The sequence below is a fragment of the Cavia porcellus genome, unplaced genomic scaffold (assembly GCF_034190915.1).
Source record: "Cavia porcellus strain 051 isolate PalLab524CR breed Dunkin Hartley unplaced genomic scaffold, mCavPor4.1 scaffold_26, whole genome shotgun sequence".
Lineage (NCBI taxonomy): Eukaryota > Metazoa > Chordata > Mammalia > Rodentia > Caviidae > Cavia > Cavia porcellus.
Genome location: NW_026947509.1, coordinates 52,978,449 through 52,997,468, shown reverse-complemented (window position 1 = coordinate 52,997,468; position 19,020 = coordinate 52,978,449). Strand labels below are relative to the sequence as shown.

The 19,020-nt window shown below is 38.6% G+C and overlaps 1 protein-coding gene across 1 annotated transcript in view; it reads left to right on the top strand.

Moving 5' to 3' along the window:
* Positions 1–15,141, top strand: part of Mreg (melanoregulin) — a 58,356-nt gene extending 43,215 nt beyond the window's left edge. The window contains exons 3-5 of the mRNA XM_003474208.5: positions 11,441–11,531; positions 12,800–12,963; positions 13,570–15,141. Of these exons, the coding sequence (XP_003474256.1) occupies positions 11,441–11,531; positions 12,800–12,963; positions 13,570–13,704 (390 nt within the window). The 3' untranslated portion in view covers positions 13,705–15,141. The remainder of the gene's footprint in view (positions 1–11,440; positions 11,532–12,799; positions 12,964–13,569) is intronic.
* Positions 15,142–19,020: the final 3,879 nt, after the last annotated feature.

The window sequence follows — 19,020 nt, the reverse complement described above, 5'->3', positions numbered from 1 at the left end:
ACTCTCACTCACCTAGTTGGGAGGAGATAGCAGAATTTAGCTTCTGAAAGCAAAAATGGCCAGTTTTTGTCGTTATTCAGGCCACTAAGACTTAGGTAGTGGGGGTAGAAAAGAGAGGGATCTTGTGTCAGAGGAAGAATCAAACAAATTTACGTGACATTTGGATTTGGAAGGTGGGATTAAAGGGCATTAACTGTATTACCTTTCTGTTTCTCTGACAAAATATCTCAGAAAAACAATTTAAGGAGATTTGTTTTGGTTCACGGTTTCAGTCTATGATCTTCTGGCTTTATTACTTGGGGCCTGAAGTGAGGCAGAATGACATGGAAGCTGGAACATGTAGAGGAGTAGGCTGATCATCCATGGTGCCCAGGAAGCAGAGAGAGGAAGGGAGGGAAGGGAAAGTGTAGGTACAGATGTTCCCTTCAAGGTCGAGTTTCCTACTTTCCCTAAACTGGGCCCCAATACCTGCAGTTTCCACCATCTCCCTATAGTGCATTCAACTATGAATGCATCAACGGATTAGCCCATTGAAGAGATCAGAGCCCTGTGGCTCCAGTCCTTCCAGAAAGCTCTACATCTGAACACTGATGCACTGGGGATAAGGTTTTTTCCGCATGAACCTTTGGGGGGCATTTTATATCCAACCCATATCACTAACCAAGGTGAGGATATAAGAGGAAGGTGTTGGCTTGGAGGAGAATGGTGGAGCAGTCTGACTAGGTTCATTCCATGTCAGCAGCCTGATCACAGGCTGATGTCCTGCACAAAGGTCAAAATTTATAAATTGTTTAGTTCTACAGTATTTCATTTACTATTTTTAGATCATAGTTGACAATGGGTAACTGAAATTGTGGGAAATGAAACTGGAGATAAGGACAGCTAATGTATAAATGCTCCTTGCTTCTCCCATTCCCCACTGAAGTCTAGAGAGGTACGATGAGAAGAGAACAGCTATCAGGATAAAATACTTTAAAGACAGCGAATGTGTCTGGGGAAGAACCATGAGAGTCACTAGATCAGGTCACTCGCGGGATGGAGAGGGTGTGGTAAGTGCTGTAACACTTGCCCTGGGGGGGGGGCAGATCCCGACGAAGGGTGACTGCCAGGGAATGGGATGAAGCGATGAAGAGAGGAGGAGGCAGGGAGAGCCAGCAGCAGGTGCAGGCTGCGTTTTGAAGCCACATAGCAGCCTAGGCAGGAGCAGAAATGGAAGTTGAGGGTATCAAGGCATTAAGGGAAGGGCACCTTGGCTGCCTGCACCAGTGAAACTAGCTGGGCTATTACGAAAAGTGAACTGTAGTTTTCTGCAAACTCTTTTTCTCTTAGATTAGCATGAGGTCACATTGTTCAAAGATGCCAGCTGACTAAGTCTGAGAGAAGGCAGCCTGTCATGTGAGAGAGAGAGAGAAACTGTGGTTTGGTCACGAGGAGCTCTGAGGAAGACTAGGCTGGTGCTGAGCCAGTCCTTGTAAGCCTGTAATCTCTCAAGCATGGAGGTGTGCACAGAAGGGTGCAGGCTCTCTAAGGAGTTTTCTAAAGAAATGCTTCCTTGTGAGGTGAGAGGGATGGCAGAGCAGGTACCCCCGGTGGGTAAGTGTTTCCGAGGGTTCTGTCCTAAAGCGTCAGGCATAGTTTCAGAAACAGCGCTTCCTTTTGCAAACAAGCATAGCTCACTCCAAAATTCTTGTCTCTTTGTCCCTAGAAATGCAGATCTTTGGAGTTCCTGCTACCTTTACCACCCTCTGTATCTCCGAGGAAACTGGCTTAATTTGGTCTCACTCAGCCAGACAGGAAGTGGAGACAGACAGAGGGAGGTGTGTGGGATGAAGGGATGAGAAAGTAGGTGGGGCTTGAGGTCCATCCTACCATGTTTTCTGAGTACTGAAGTCCCCAGATCTGGACTGAAGTCCCCAGAAGAAATCAGGGAAGAGCTGGGCCCCAGAGAATCCACTTTTAAGAAGAAAACTCCCCTAGCTGTGGTTGCATTTTTGACTAGAGTGTGGGAAACCTCACCTCTCAAAAAGTTCGGTTTTTCTTCCAGAAATTGTGTTTGGTTTGTTCAAAAAAGGAAAGGAAAGACTCAAATCCACGCAATTAGGAATGAAAGAAGAGACCAACTCCAAGCCACAGCAGCTGTGCCTTAGGAGGAACAAACCACAGGCCTTCTTGGTTATATGTTTTAAATTGTGATTTTTCTTATTCTATGAATTAATAATCATTCCTAATTTCACGATCTTTAGGTTTACCATATTACTAACCAAAATTGATGACTTACCTCTGAAACTGAGCCTGGGGTACATTCTGGGGACCTTTCTCTAGACTGATGACAGTGGTTCTGAGTACTCTTGGTGGTTACAAAGGGACTCTAACTAGCATTATCCAGCTCAGAGTTTTCTGTGACAGGTGAACATGAAAGGATTTCGTAGATGCTTGCTAAAATTCAGATACCTATCACTTTATTACATGTTCTTCTCCTATTTATCTGATGTTATATAGTACCTACAAGACGAAAGAAAACTGCACTGGAGAAGCAGTCAGTGAATTTCTCCATCTTTTAGAGAATTCCTTTTCATTTTAAGTAGTAAGTCACGGAAGATATTGTTTGGTACAAACTGAAAGGAAACAGAACAGTTATCATTCTAAGAATTCATTTTACCAGGAAAGTATCCTGAAAGTGAAAATATTGAGTCCTGCACAATGTGTAGCTCCCTGATTTAGATGTATTTGTTTTAATCACAGGTGGATGATATCTTCTTTCTATGTTGGTGGTATTTTGAGTTGAAGTGGAAATTCTCAAAGTTGAATATGGTGTTTATTACCTGTGAAACTTTATACTTGTTGCTGAGGACTTTGGAAAGATGATTAGCAAGCATAAAGTCTCAAGGAATTTTCTAGTTTTGAGGTACATTTAGAAACATTTGACACTTGAGAGGCATCTATTTTCTATAAAACAGATATGTTTATGATGATATAGTAATTACATTTCTGCCTGTATCTGATGTTTAAGTTAAAGAAGGAGCCTAAACCTTACATTCGGATAAAAATGATAGTTAAGGTACATTCTTCAGTGAAAAATATAGGCTGTACTTTGCTGGACAGAATTCAGGGGAAGACCAAAATTCAGGGTGTAGTATAGTACTATATGGTGGAGGAAAATGGATATAGGACAAACTGATAATTATTTATTGATGATTATATATTTATTGATATAACCAGCCCCTGCTAGTTGGGTGACAGAGCTTAGTATTTTTTGAATTATTGGTTTATGAAAGTGTTGTTTAACATAAATAATAAATTTATAAAATCAAGGATATTTAGCTTGGGGAAACAACAATACATAGTCATTATTTTATTTTAAGGTGGATGGGCTTTGGAAATCAATATCCTTGTGTTTGAATTCTGCTTGACTGCTATGGAGGCTGGGCATGGAGGCAAGTTACATAAGTTCATAAAAGTATCCTATATAAAACTAGAGAAAGACCTTCCTGGCTTCTGGGCTGAGTTTTTGTATAGATCACACATAACAAGGACCATTTCTTAAAGTTTAGTTGGTAATGTTTGCTTCCAGGAATGAATATAAAAGTATTGCTTCCTTTTCAGTTTCACTGAAGAGTTTGGGAATTAGAGGCATTATGTTACCTCTAAATTTCTTTTACAGTTCAGCAGTGACCCCATTAGGACCTGAGATTTTCTTTGTGGGTAGGTTTTTTTTTTTTTTTTAAGTTTTATTTTGAAAGTAGTAAAAATGCAACAGCACAAGACAGAAACAAAGCCAGTCAAGACAATGCAGTGAAATTGGTACAGGATTTCACAGTAGGATACTGGGATCGTAGTAATAGGTACCATGGTATATCTTTTTAACTTCACAATATTGCCCAGTCAATTAGGTATAGCAAAATCAAACCAAAAATAGAACATTATAAAACCAATTGAGAATACTGAATAGAGCAAAAGAAACATAAAAAACAGTGAAAATAACTTTTGCCTTTAAACAGAAGATAGAAGGAAATCCCCCATATTTGCTGTACTGCATATGGTTATCCTCCCAAGAGATGCTGAGACATCTATCCCCAGTAGCTATGGGGTGGCGGGGGAAGGGTGCTTGATTTTCAGCCCGCTGGCAGTAGTGGTTCTCTTCCTAGTTCACACCACAGGCTCTTACCAAGAGGGTGGGTGAATAAGCTGCTTGAATCCCACCATGGCCACATCTCAGGAGCGCTGGTTCTTCTGGCCCTCGTAGGGGCGCTTACCAAAAGGGGGTGAGTAAGCTGGCTGAGTTCCTCCATGGCCGGATCTCGGGAGGTCTGCTTCTCCTCCTGGCCCTCACGGCAGGCTCTTACCTGTGGGTAGGTTTTTGATTACATCTTCAATTTCATTGATGATACTGAGTTATTTAGAATTTTTATATCTACTTGACTCAGGTTTGGTAATTCATATGTATTCAGGGACTTGTCCATTTCTTCTCTGTTTTTCATTTTTGAAGTAGGTATTAATGATCTTAATTTTTGCAGGGTCTGTTGTGATTTTACTTTAATTCCTATTTGCGTGGATTTGAGTCTTCCCTTTTTTGGATGTTTGGCTAAGGGTTTGTCAATTTTAGTCTTTCAAAGAATGATTCTTAGATTCATTAATTCTTTGTATTGCTTTTTTTGGTCTCGATTGCATTAATTTCTGCTCTGATCTTTTATAATTTCCTCCCTTGTAAGAACTTTTGTCTTGGCTTGCTCTTCTTTTTCTAGAAGGTTGAAGTGTATCATTAGGTTGTTAATTTGAACTTGCTATGTTTTTCTGATATGGAAATTCACTTCCATAGATTTCCCTCTTAGGATTGCTTTCTTTGTATCCCATAAGTTCCCATATGTTGTAGAGGTATTAGCATTTAATTATAGAAACGTTCTAATTTCTTTTTAAATTTCATTTATGACTCAATAGTTATTCAAAGGGTGTTATTTAGTTTCCATGTGTTTATGAAGTTTCTGTGATTTCTTTTGCCATTGATTTACAGTTTCATTGCACTATTGTCTGATAATGTGCATGGGATAATGTAAATTCCTTTATATTACTTAAGCATGTCCTATGGGCTAGTATCATCTATTTTAGAGAATGTTGTATGTGCAGCTGAGAATGCATATTCTAATATTGTGGGGTAGAACACTCTGTAGACCTCCATTAAGTCCATCTGTTCAAAAGTTTGGTTTGATATTTGTTTATTTGTTTATTTTTCTTCCAGTTGATCTATTTTTGATAATGGGGTATTGAGGTCCTCCATTACAACTGTGTTAGTGCTTATTTAGTTTTTTAGGTCTGTTAATATTTGTTTTATTAGGTTCATGTGCTGATATTTGGTGCATATATATTTTTAATTGTTACTACTTCTTGGATTGTTCCCTTTATGAGGATGTAGTGAACATCTTTGTTTCTCTTAATCAGTCTTGACTTGAAATTCACTTTGTACATAAATAGAATAGCTACTACTGCTTTTTTTCTGGGTTCCTGTCACATGAAGTATTGTTTTGCATCCTTTTGATTTTCAGCCCATGAATTTCTTTTTTAATTAAATGAGTTTCTTTATGTAGCATATTGTTGAATCGTGGCTTCTTCATCCATTCTGTCAGTCTGTTTCTTTTGATTGGTGAATCAAGAACATTAACATTTATGGTTATAATTGATATGTATTGTCTTATCTTGTCATATTATTTTCCTGTTGTTGGTTCTCTTTTTTTGACCTCCTGCCAACTTGAACTTAGCTCTAACTTGAATTTATCCTGATACTGGGAGCCACCAGATGGAGCCAACCTGCAACTGCTCTGAATTCTGAGCTCAGTTGGCCCTTCCCCAACATAGTGACTGGCCAATTGCCCACTCCATGGTATGTCTGAACCCATGTAACTTACCAGCCACTGCAGTCCTCTGTGTCTACCATTTTTTTCCACTGATGTGTTTCTCCATGGATGTCTCTAGGGTTGCTAGTAGTCACCATGCATCTGCAGGTTTGAGCCACCCTTCCCGTGCAGTGAGCCGAGACTCAGGGAGAAAACTCCGCTTGCTACCTCCTCTTCTGAGTTGAAGTTCCTCTCTTCACTCTCCTGGTGGGTGTTAGTCTTGCTTCAGATCCTTATTGGGTTGTGGGGACACAATTCCCCCTTCCCCTCCTCACATGGCTATATTACAGCATTTGTACACCAAATCTTGGAGAGGCTGTTCCTGTAGTGTTAAACACTCTGCTATCCTCCTGAAAGTTACATTATCTTTAATAAATCTATCTCTTTTGAAATTGTTCCTAAGTTTAAAATGACTTAAAGTGTGTATAACTTATTGTTAAATACATATTTTGAAATGTAGAAATAATCTTTTAAAATTATTTTTATTATTAAATAAAATTGTATATATTTATTATGTACAATGTGATATGCATATATGAAATATGAACAATGAAATATGTATATATCTTAGAATGACTCAATCATGCTAGTTAATGTATGTGTTGTTTCATGTTTGTGATTATGTCATTTTCCCAGAATTTAATTAAAATAATTTACTTTACAATTCCACAATTATATAAGTAATATCACAATATACATAATGATCTCAATACTACTTTAAACATTTTTCAGGTTTTTAAGGTTATGAATTAGCTTTGCTTTGAACAAATGCTATGGATAGGAGTTACCAAACAGACTACCAAACAGGCTAAGTGAACTTTAATTGTAATTTGATTACTAATCTTTGCAAATAAAGAGAGCTTTTACTAAAAATGTGTTTCCAAGGGTTTTCTAACAAAGAAGGAAAGTCTATTGTACTTATTGAATTAGCTAATCACATTTGTACAGGTTTTTAAGGCACTTCACAATTCCTTAAATACTTCCATGCTAGTTTGATAACATGGTCGATTATATCATTCCAAGTTCATATGGTAAAACATTCAAAGAGTGCACACATTGAAAATGCCTTTTCCAGTGCTAGTCATATTGTAGATACTTGCAGTTATTAATCTGTAAAGTACTCGGTGAGCTACTTGACAAAGCAGGGCTAGAACATCTGTAATCTCATTCAGAGAGCCATCACCTTCCTCATCAATCCCTCTCTCCAGCTTGGGTGAATAAGGTGAAATCTGGATATTCATGACATTTGTAAAGTCAGTAACCCAGAAGTCAGAAATCCAGGGATCACATGTGGGTTTCATGGTCTACACTGCCACTCTACCTCCCTAATGCTGTGTCTCTAACACTCTGCCTGGCAGCAGCCACTCTCAGGAGCATCCCCTCCTTCCATGGCCCTTTTCTGAACAGAGCCCTGCACTGTACTCCCGGAATACTCACTAGTCTGCCTATTCCCTGTGTCTGGAGTTGAAGACCAGCTGTCCTCTCTCATGTCCTTATTGCCCGATGCTGGCAGTCTCTGGTATGAGTCAAATGTTCAATAAATATTTTCTGAATAAATTAATGAACCAGCTAAACTCCAAATGATGTAAACCTGAGCATTTCCTTATTTACCATTACATTTAATACCATAAAATGAGGAAGAAAGCTGGTAATCTCAGCCTATTTCTAACAATGCAATACTGCTCATGCTCCTATTTGTGTATGTGGCACTACCATTCCCATGGGCACTGCCCGGGGTCAGCTGTCAGAACCTGTGCTGCCTTCATCCTCTGACTGCAGATCAGCTTCTGATTGTGTCAGCATGAGGTCGTGAGTTCGATCCATGGTACCAAAAAAAAAAAATCTTCTTTGGGGTCATATGTTTAAGAGGAATTACAGTTCTCCACTTGCCATTTATTTTTTCAAATACCAATTCTGAGTTAAAATGCTACTGAAGCTTCTACTGGTTTTAGTGCTTTACATGTTGTATAAAACTTCCAGATTTAAACTTTTATGTGGTTATTGTGGATTATTCTGTCAAAATAAGATGGTAATAATATGTGTATGAAATGCATAGTTTCATTCTACTAATCTTAACAAGTACCTATTATGTGCAGATTGTCCTCAAGTCACAGTAAGGGAGGTAGGAATCCAAAGATGTCTCGGGTATAGATCCATCCTTAGCAGAGTTTAAAATCTCGTATTGATTCTTACTTATATGTTGTTTCTCCATAGACACATAGGCACTGAAACTGAAAGCATTTGTAAAGTATTCAGTGTTGATGTTTAGAAACAGCCAAATCATTGCTAGGTGGACAGCTGGAAGGGAAAATCTAAAGCCTGGATGACCGTTATGCATGGTTTTCTGAAATAGTAGAGATTTGCCTACATTTGGGGCAGATCTGAGGCATCAGCTTTAGGAGCTAAGAAAATTAATAGAGACCTTTATTGTAAGTTAACAAAACACCCATTGGTTTGTCACATAAAAGCACACAAGCATCACTTGTCTGTGGATTGATTGTGTGAGTCTTTAATCATGTGTGATTTAGGTGCTGAATACTTTTCATTAAGTCCAGAAAAGAGGGTCAGTTTTATTGAGGCTCTGGCTAATACTATTCAACTTTCTTATCTGAAAGTATAACAATATAGAACAAACTAGGACACAAGAACAAAGGAGAAAAGCTAGTAATAGGCCAAAATGATGGTGATTCTCAAATGCTGAGTAACCCGTGTGTATTTCTTATGAAACAACTCTAAATTTTCAGGTTAAAATGGAAACTGATCAGTTATAAAATTCAATGGCCAGAGAACTGAAATAATTCTTAAAAAAGTAAAATCCCATTTGATATTAAGAGCAGAGAAAACTCTCTCTAGATATTCTCCCAGTGAGATTTTGCATAAGTTAATGTGTAATGTTCTCCATTTTCATAGTAGACATAATTTTGAATCTTGTGTCTACACTGACTTGGCAGAATGTCTACCAGTCTCCATTTGAAGGGTTTGTATTACTCAGCCTCAAACAAGCCAGTGGGCTGTAAGTAGTAGTACATATTGAAACGAGGTAACCAAGACCCCGTGAAGCTACGAACTTCCTCACAGTCAGGCTGTTAATAAACGGTGGAACTGGAATCAAAACCTGGATGGTCTGATTCAGCACCTGTGGTCTTTTTTAATAGATTGCATTATCAATTAAATATATTAAAAACCCATTCAATATACAATACTCAGGTCTCCTCCGGTTATTAATCTGTGGGGAATGGAATGCCAAAGATGGGGTCAGGGTTGCATATTTTAGTTGACCTTGCTCTCTTTCAGACGTTATCTCCGACTCTAGACCCTGCACATTTGTTTACATGCATGTGTGCACATACCTTTGGTACAAAAGCAAAACAAAACAAAAACAAATGAACATTCCAAAAAGGACTAGGAAATCTATGGCTTCCTGACTTTGAGGAGGGAATGGCAAGTCCACGCCCTTTTTATGGCATATAGATATAAGATCCAAAATAGAGCAGTAACAAAATAGATTTTATTTTGCTATTTTTTTTTTTTTGTCTTTTTCATTTTTATCGGTACTGGGGATCGAACTCACGACTCTCTGCTTGCAAGGCAGGTACTTATGCCGCTGAGCTAAATCCTCAGCCCCTATTTTGCTATTTTTTAAAAAGTGGTATCTAGAAACATGTGAATGGTGACTAAATTTATTTTTCTTCACCAGTCATGAAAGTTGATTGACAATCAGCAAGGCAAGCCTTAAAAGGAATTTACTAGGGAAATGATCATCGAAACGTTTTTAGAAGAGTCAAAACTTATAGTTTGAGTTTTAAATGGAGCATTTAGAATGATCTTTTAAGCTCAGCATTAGGATAGATGTGTGGTTAATATCTTTGCTAAGAAAACTTAAAAGGCATAATCTATAAAATGACTGTTCTATATACATACATCTCCTTAACAACACATTTCTGTGGCATTTTAAAGGAATACTTAGTCTAGCTCAGTGAAGATGCTAGTGCTCCAAAAAGATTCAATTTCTATATCGGGACCAACTTAATGGCTTACTACACAGACTTATAAAGTGCTTCTCAGAATGATAATCTGTTAATGACTAGCTCAGTTCTTGAAAGATTCGTCCTGTCAAGAGAATGCAAATAAAAGAGTGGTGCTGAGTTACGGTACACAAAGTACTGGCTAGGGATCAAGACCTTTGCAGTTCCCAGGTCTGTGCTGTCTGATAAACACCTGCTGTGTCCCTTTTCTCATGCTCTTGGAGTGAAACTGATTCCTCACCAACTCTGATACCTGCCAGCTGGATGATACTGGATTAGTCAGTTAAACACTTCAAGCCTTTGGTTTTTTAAATTTATTTTTAATTTTTTGTTTTTATTTTTTTCACCTATAAATTGGCTTACCTATAAATTATGCATTCACTGTGTATAAGCATCATGCTTTTGTATACTTTCAATCTTCACTAAGAATCTTTCTCTTTTTCTTTCTCTCTCTCTCTCCTTCCTTCCTTCCCTCCTTCCTTCCTTCCCTCCTTTCTTCCTTCCTCCCTTCCTTCCTTTCCAGAGTAGCCTAGGCTGGCCTTCAACTCATGATCTCCTGAGATTATAGGCATGTGTGACCACTCCTCTATCAGTTCTGACCTAGATCCCCGATCTTCCAAACAAATGTATGGCAGAGGTTAAATAAAAAGAGACAAATTATATGAGTTTTAGGGCTCCAGGAGGGTCAAAACCTTTTAGTTGAGCTTGTGACTCCGCAGGCTATGACAAAACATTCTCTGGATTAGCCTACTTTTATTAGAACTAAGACAAAAGACGTAGAAACTGAGAAAGCACAGGAAATGAGCAGGACCTTGGGGGTCACTTCAAGAACTTCTCCAAGTAGTAGGTTAAGCCAATTTAGGAGAACTATCTTATCTCCAAGAAACATTTATGGTAGGCTTGAGACTGCAGGAGTGAGATTCCTGCAGCTGCAGTCTCTATATACTTAGTGTTGGAGCCAAGGTATCTTCAGCTGTGGCCTTATCTTGCCCTTTGAGGTATCTCTGGTCTCACAGGCCACTATGGGCCTCAGCCAGGACTAGTGATTCATAGAGGTTCACTTACTATGAATCAGCTCCTATCGCCAGGCAAGGAGCAGAGGCCTGGAAGAGACTCACAGATAAACATAGAAAGCCAATTAGTAAAATCTAAATCCTGCTCAGAGCTGCTGGGTAGTGGTCCCCAGCATACTCCTGGTCTATAATGATCTTAAATAGAATATTCACCATTGTTACCCCGGAGGTCACTGTAACAGTTGAGCTTACTGCAGATGAGAGACTAGGAAATATGAACCGTGCGAGTGAGATATTTATGTAAAGTACAAGATACCTGGTGCAAAGCAGATTCTCCAGAAGGGTGGCTGATGCTGTTCCTGTCAAATCTGTCTCACTGATCTGCTTCTCTTGTTTTAGGCATGTTTTGAAGATTAATGAGAAGAGAACCACATGGTTAAGCAACATGAGGTTCAGGAATATGATAGAGGTTTAAATTAAAGAGTATAAATAAAACTGAATTTTTATTTTCTTACAGGAGTGGCAGAAACTCAACTATGATATCTATACCCTGCGGCAGATTAGAAGGGAAGTGAGAAACAGATGGAAACGCATTTTAGAAGATTTGGGTAAGTCTGAAAGAGTTTGTGAAGTAGTAAAAATAACTAGTTGTGGTTATTACTTTTCACTTTCTCCACCATGTTTTTTATAAAAAAGAATGTCAGCAATTGGCTAATTAAGGCTACCATGTAATTATTTTCTCAATCTTGCTTTATATATTCATACTATATTCAACGTCTGATATTTCTGTTGCCACCAACCTGTGTCTTGAGAGGACCCACTCCATGTCATTCCTTGTGCCAGTCTGTCTATCCTAGGACAGGTAGCCCTGGGTCGTGTAGTCAGGTGGAAGGTGCTGCTTACTGTTTTGCCACTGTACATGGATTATATTAGATTGGGGTGGTTGGGAGAAATATTTGTGACAGTCATCAAGGCAGTACAAAATTTCAGAAGTAAAAGGAAGAATTTTTTGTTTGTTTGATTACTCTGGGAAATCTCTGGTATTTATTTATTTAGTACCAGGGATCAAACTCACAACCTCATGCTTGCCTGGCTGGTGTTTATGCCACTGAGCTATATCCCCAGCCCAAGAAGAAATGTTTTAAGATTGGGAAGATCACCTGTGACAGTAAGGTAGATTTTGGGTAATATTTTTTCTTCTTTCTGCCAGAGTTGTGATGTAATCAGCAAGGCCTCTCAACATAACTTTGTTTTAATACTTAAAGAACAAATTTATCAATTTTGAAAACGTTGATCCTTCTGCTTTGAATGTGATGACCCAGCACCATAACTTTTCAAAGGTGGGGTCCCAAGTTGCTAACCTCTGTTCTCTAACTGGGGTGCAGTGAAATGAGACGAACTTTTGCCCTCTTAGCTCATTCCAATTTTGCTGTTAGTCTCCTTTTTACAAGGTAAGTTACCTAGGCAGGTTTATGTCTTTTCTCCTTTGGCTAAATAATTTTCACCAGCCAGCCCTATTGTCCAGAGGAGTCTTTGTAGGTTGGGGATCAGGTAGGAATTCTAGGGACAGGAAGAGGGTTTCAGACTAAATGAAGGGCAGCTGACAGGCAGTGGCTGGGTATGTGAGGTGTAACTCAGAGAAAACTCTTTAACAAGGAAGTCCATGAGAAAGAACATTAAAACAGTTTTAATTCAAGACATTTCTGGGCACACTGTACTGGGATGTAGCGTGTGGAAGACTGTCACTGGCTTCAGTTCTGGTGTTTGTGCAGATTCTGCATTTGGGCTCCCTTTTTGTCTGTGGCAGGGCCTGGGATTATAGGACAGTCAGTTTCTTAGTGACTATTTTAATGAAGGGCAAATTTTTCTACCTTAGGTTTTCAAAAGGAAGTTGATTCTTTGTTGTCAGTGACTAAACTTAGCACCATGAGTGATTCTAAAAATACGAGGAAAGCCCGAGAGATGTTGTTGAAACTGGCTGAAGAGACCAGCATTTTTCCAACCAGTTGGGAGTTGTCTGAGAGATATCTATTTGTCGTGGTAAGTGGATACCTTTCTTTATTGGCTCTGGTTTTGCTCCAGATTCTCACCTTTCCTATTATTCCTTACACCCCATTCCAACACCAAAGGACAAGGTGTCAGATGGTACTGCCATTATACACAGTGGGTTCTCACTGGCCAGCAACCACAGAAGCACCTGAAAAGCTTTGAAAACCCAGATTTCTTTTTTATTTTAATTTTAAAATTTTTTATTTTTTTGCTTAAAAAAATTTTTTTTTAAACCCAAATTTCTTGATCACACCTAAAGCCTTCGCAGTTTGGGTTGTGGCTTAAGCATTTGTGTTTCTCAGCTGGTTCTGTTGTGCAGTTGGGATTTTGAACCATTTGTAGGTTAATAAACAAAAAAATATTGTTTATTTCAATTCAGATTGAAAAATAATTTGAAAAGACTCTAGGACAGGAAGAGTATTTTTAAATAAAATAAGTAAAGAGTTAAGGTGTGTCTCTGAATTTTTAGAAAAGTTTAAAAAGTCTTTTACTTGCTTGCCATTTCTAAGATGGGTTATGTTTCTGTTAGATTGATACTCCTTTCCTTTTGACTTGGTGTCTAATTTGGCAATCTCTGTCTGTCTTTCTCTTTTGCAGGATCGACTCATTGCTCTGGATGCTGCAGAAGAATTCTTTAAGATTGCTAGTCAAACTTATCCCAAGAAGCCTGGGGTCCCATGCCTGGCCAATGATCAGAAAAAACAACCCTACCTTCCATTTCCAAGTCCCTAAAGGACAAGCTCAAAAGCAGAATGAAAATTCTTCCACTGGGACTCAATAGCGAACCAACATCGGACGACTACACATAGAACAAAGTGGGCAAATAGAGGGCTTGCTAAGGGAGAAATGGTTCTGAGTCCTACAGAGATGTAAGGTCTTCCTGAGGACCTTATTCTAAGAAATATTCCTGTTGCATTGAAACACCTGAAGCTCTTGCATTTAGAAGAATGTTAAAGAGTTGGTTAGTGGGATAGTTCATTGTGAGTGATCAGATTCCAACAGTCCATTGCCATAAATTTGGTTTTGAATGTACTATAAGTTCTAATCATTAATCATCTTGGGGAAGTGGTGTCATCTAAGTAATAAAACAATATGGTTAATAGAGCTATCCTTGAGCCCCATGATGGATTACCAATTTAACAATAATTATAAAATATAATACTGGGAAAAATGCTCCAAATAGTGTTAGACATTATATAACTTCTGTTTGATCAGGAAAATCTGGTAGAGCATAGGCTATCAGAGGCATCATTCTGAGTATGTGATGATTGTCCAGAACTGAGATGAATCAGATAATAGAAATGTCTAGAAGTGTTGCTCAGAAGTGAGTTCCAGATAGAACTCCCTGCAGCTACACGAGAAAGGTCTGTCCTACTTGTGGTACATACCTCACAAGCCCCCCATGTTGTTAATAGCCTGTTACCTCAGTTTTGCTTACTCATTTTTAGTCCAGAAGCCCTTGGCGTTTTACCTGGGGTGGCACCTGTAAATGGAAATGTCTGACTTCCACCTCCATGTCTTTATTCTGTTTCTGGCTTTTGAGCTGAGTCCCTGCGAACTTCCCTTGCAGACGTGGCAGTGCATAGGCAGTGAGGCACTGAAGGTCATTGCTGGAGCTTCTTCCACTTGGAAGATGATTTTCAAAATGGAGCAGTTTGGCCCGTGCAGCTCGCTGTTCATGTACTGAGAAATTCACCTTCAAAAATGACGTGTCACTTAAGTAAGGAGCTTTCCAAGAGATTGGGCTCACTTTATTAAAAAGACTTTAAGGACTTGTAGGATATATCAGTAAATTTCTAAGAAAAATGGCATATTTTTATTTTTTACGGATTTTTGCACTTCTGACTTCAAGTTAAAACTAATTTGTATTGGTTCATCCAGGGGATTGTAACTTGAAAATTTTCATATCCTATTAGCTTTTATAGCAGTGTAGGCAATGTTCTTAGGAGATCCATGTTGTCCATTTGTGAATGCATTGCAGGCCAATTTAACTGATATGTTTCAGGAACATTCTTCCTGGTTTAGTAAGCTAAAAGTTTTATTTTTTATACTTAGTGCTTAATCCCTGTCTCATGTTGTTTAAAATTATCCTAAAGATGTTTTCCCTCTCTCCTGTAGACATTTAGAAGACAACGTATAGTGAAACAATAAAAAACTTAAAATATTGAACTGTTTTAATTTCTATAATTAAATATAATTTCTGATTGTCTTTCTGCCTTTATTGATATCAAAATGGATGAGATTATTTTGATCAATGGATATAAATTGTTACTATAGTTTTTAGTTTTGGTAATGAACAAGTACAAGTGGTAAAATTGTCTTTTGGTTATTAAAACACATCAAATTATCCAGGAAAAAATTTTCCAAGGAATTAAAAGCTTTCCATATGTACTTTTAAATCATGTGTGTTATGTTTCTGACAAATAAGAAGGAATAGGTACTTTTGCATTAACCCTTTAAGTTAAAAGTCAGAGAAGTTGAGAGACAGATAGGTTTAAGGACATCTTGTCATCCCTAATCCAGTCAAGGGATGGATTTTGCTTAAGTGAGTGGAGGTCACAATGTAGGGGAAGGCTCAGAAGTTCCTGAGCACATTTTGAAAGTCAGGGGCTATAGATATAGGAGGCTAGAAGGGTTTTCTACTTTTTAATCATTTCCTTATTGACTGTTTTTAGTAGATCTCAAAAATTCATCTGTGCGTGCAGGGTGATTTCAAGTAGATGAATGAAAAAATTTTTTTGTGGTTAACACCATTTAGAGTTTTTTTAGTGTGTAACGGGGATGTTCCTATGACTAGCAGATCAAACGTCTGATTTTATGTTCCTTAAATATTATTGCACAGAACAATAAAGTATTTGTGTTTTCTTAAATGTAGGGACTCCCAAGGAGGCATGTTCACAAAGAAATGAGGATGTGTTGGCAAGGGGCACCAGTGTCATTGAGATGTCTAGGCCAAATGCTGTCATAGAAGTGGACTCGGCAGCAGAAGTGTGGAGGAACAGTGCTCTGTGACCCTGTGCCACTGTCAGAGAAAAGTGAGCACAGTTAGCAGTGAGTGACCTGTCAAGAGCTTTCACGATAGTTAATGGGACACAGTAAATTAATAGTAAACAGTATGAGTATGGATCAAGCTGTGACACTGAATGATCTCAAGGAGGGTGATCAGGAGATAGTGCACAGCTACCTTAGTACAAGGTTATGAATTCTTGCTGTGCTTTTAGACCTTCATTAATTTTTCAAAACAGAAACTATTGACTAAATGCCCAGTCCCCAAGAAGAACTAGTGATACATCACAAGTGTGTCTACCAGCAACTCCTGTATGATTGTTTACTAGGCTTATTGTACACCGTGGAAGGAAAGTACACCATTACCATGCGACACAAGGTCCAAGTTGATGCTGACATTCTGGAACCAGAGTATTCTTGCAGTCTGCCTTTTATTTTATTTTATTTAAAGAGAAAGAAACAAAAAAATACATGGAGATAAAAAGGGTAGAAATAATACAGAATTACAGAAAAATAAACGGTAAGAAATCACCAGTTGAAAAGTTACATATTGTCATCAAAAAATAGTTGCTCAGGTTACAAAATTAAAGTATGTAAAGTGACATTCAAATAGTGACACTGCCAACAGTTCTGCTCAATGATCTATCAAAACTTTAGTAATATGGTTATCAGTCCTACACACTTGTTTTTTTATCTTAAAGAGGGTAAGATTAAACATATCAAAACAGAACAAAACAGTTCAAAAAGAAACAGTTTAAAGAAATACAGATTTCAAAGCAAGTCCACTGGGGATCTTCACTGTTTGTCTAATTGTCTCTAGTTCCTTCCCAATAGTTGTCCCCATCTTCACGCACATCAAATACATACTGTATATTATTCAACTAATCAAATCATTACAGGATGATGAAGGCTTTTTAGGTCTTCAAGATCTGACATTGGGGAAGATAATAACTATCATCGCGTCTCTCATTCTCTTTGTAGTAGCTGTCCTTATCTTTACATATGCTGAAATTGAACTTAAGACTAGACTAACATCACTCTGATCAGTGCATAATAGTATTGCTAGATTTATATCATAATGCTACAGAATTAGCAGCAGTCTGCCTTTTAGAGTGGGAGCATATGTGATCCAGATAATAGATGGCGTTCTTCCCAAGATCACCAAATTCATGGATCTTTCAGTAGGCATCCCCCTACTGCCAGAATAAATTATTGGACTGAACGTGCTTGGCTGTTGGCAGAAACACTATTCTTTTTCTTGACTTTGTGGGTTTAAAAATTATCTCAGTGGAAAAGCCAAGTAGAGACCCCTGAAAGTTCTCCACACCCTGGCCAAGATAGTAAACTAAAACCACCCTTCTATCCCAGGGAGACTCCAGACACTACTGTTAACTGAAGTCCATACTAACACACATAGTTACTGAGATACACTTAGTAGTTACCTGACTTTTTGTTGTTCCGAGATCTCGTCTAGGACACTGTACTGTTTTTGGCTGTCACTAGGAATCCTCCTAGTTTGATAGCTTCTTAGGCCTTCCCTGCCTTCAGTGATTTTCATTTGGAGGAGCACTTGTTGGGAATCCAGGGGAGAGGGACCCGGAGACCAGCTGCACCAGTAGCACTGTAGATTGCCCTATTAACCATCTTGCGGTTTTCCGCAAAGAAAGAAATGCTTCAGAATTGTGGAGGAGACCCCCCTAGGCCTGACCAGAAAAGGGAGCGGCTCTGAACAGCGCACAGGGAGGCCTGGAGCAGAGGAGGCAGGGATGCGGGTGCTGCCTAGGTCTACCCTCCCCTGCGCTGCCAGGCTCATTCTCTTGGCTGCCAGCAGGGGCAGTTTGGGGTTTGACCTCTCTGGTGAGTTCCTCTCTGGGAATTGCCACCAACTGGTGATAGCTGTTTGCCTAAACCTACTGCTCCCCACTGTGGGAGGGGTCCATGTCTTGACTAATTGATAGATGTACATTAAGGGTTAGCGTAGCTTAGTGCTCCCAGTTAGAGTAGCTTAGGCCTTGGCTGTGCTAAATCTCGGTAAGACCCTCCTCCATCCTGCTTTCCCTCACTCCTCCAGAGTTACTTGGTAATGAACATCTTGCATGACAATCTCCCATGTCCTCAGGGAATCTCTCCCCAAAGGAACCCGTTGTGACTATGTCTGGCTCACAATTCGCAAGTGTGCAGTCATCATTTTCACATTCAGAGCAATTTTATGTTTGTTTTAGTGTAATTGGTACAGATTTAGTATGATTAATCTTTTGAAATGCTGTTATTTCACTGGAGTCATTTCAAGTGTGTTTATCTTTTATTTTAGTTATTTTTGAACATTTTAATTTTAGATATTTATTTAACGGAGTAAAATGGCTAAGGCAGTAAGCACAAGCTTCCCTGGGCGTCAGCTGTTTAAAGGCAGTAACTTTGGAGATGGACTGAATAGGCAGCAACAGAAACTCATTTATTTGATTACTTTCCAGTGATCAGAGAGGGATCATGGCACAAACCTGTGTTCCTTGTCATTGAATTAATGTAGATATTCATTTCCTCGGGTACTTTTCTAATATTACTAAACAAGGGAATGTATTAGTTTAATCAAATTGCACTTCGAGGAGGAGACTTTCATAATTTTCAGATGATCACTGCACACAGCATGAAAATGGCCAGCCCCTTGGAAGTTTCTACAGCATCATTAACTTGCAGAATATTTTTTTTCATCTGTCTTGATACACTACAAATGGACACTTGAGTTCTCAATTTTCAAGTAATGTAACAAGGATTTTTTTTTTTTTGTCTTTTTCTTTTTTATCGGTCCTGGGGATCGAATTCATGACTGCCTGCTTGCAAGGCAGGCGCTTATGCCGCTGAGCTAAACCCCCAGCCCCCTGTAACAAGGATTTAAGAGCACCCAGTTGTGGAGAACTGAGCCTTAGATTGGGTGTCATACTTTGATTATTTAGTAGCTAAATGAGATTTTCTTTTATCACTTCTCATCTAAGTAGTGAATAAATTTAGGAGAGAATGCTATTATAAATACAAAAGTAAATTTAT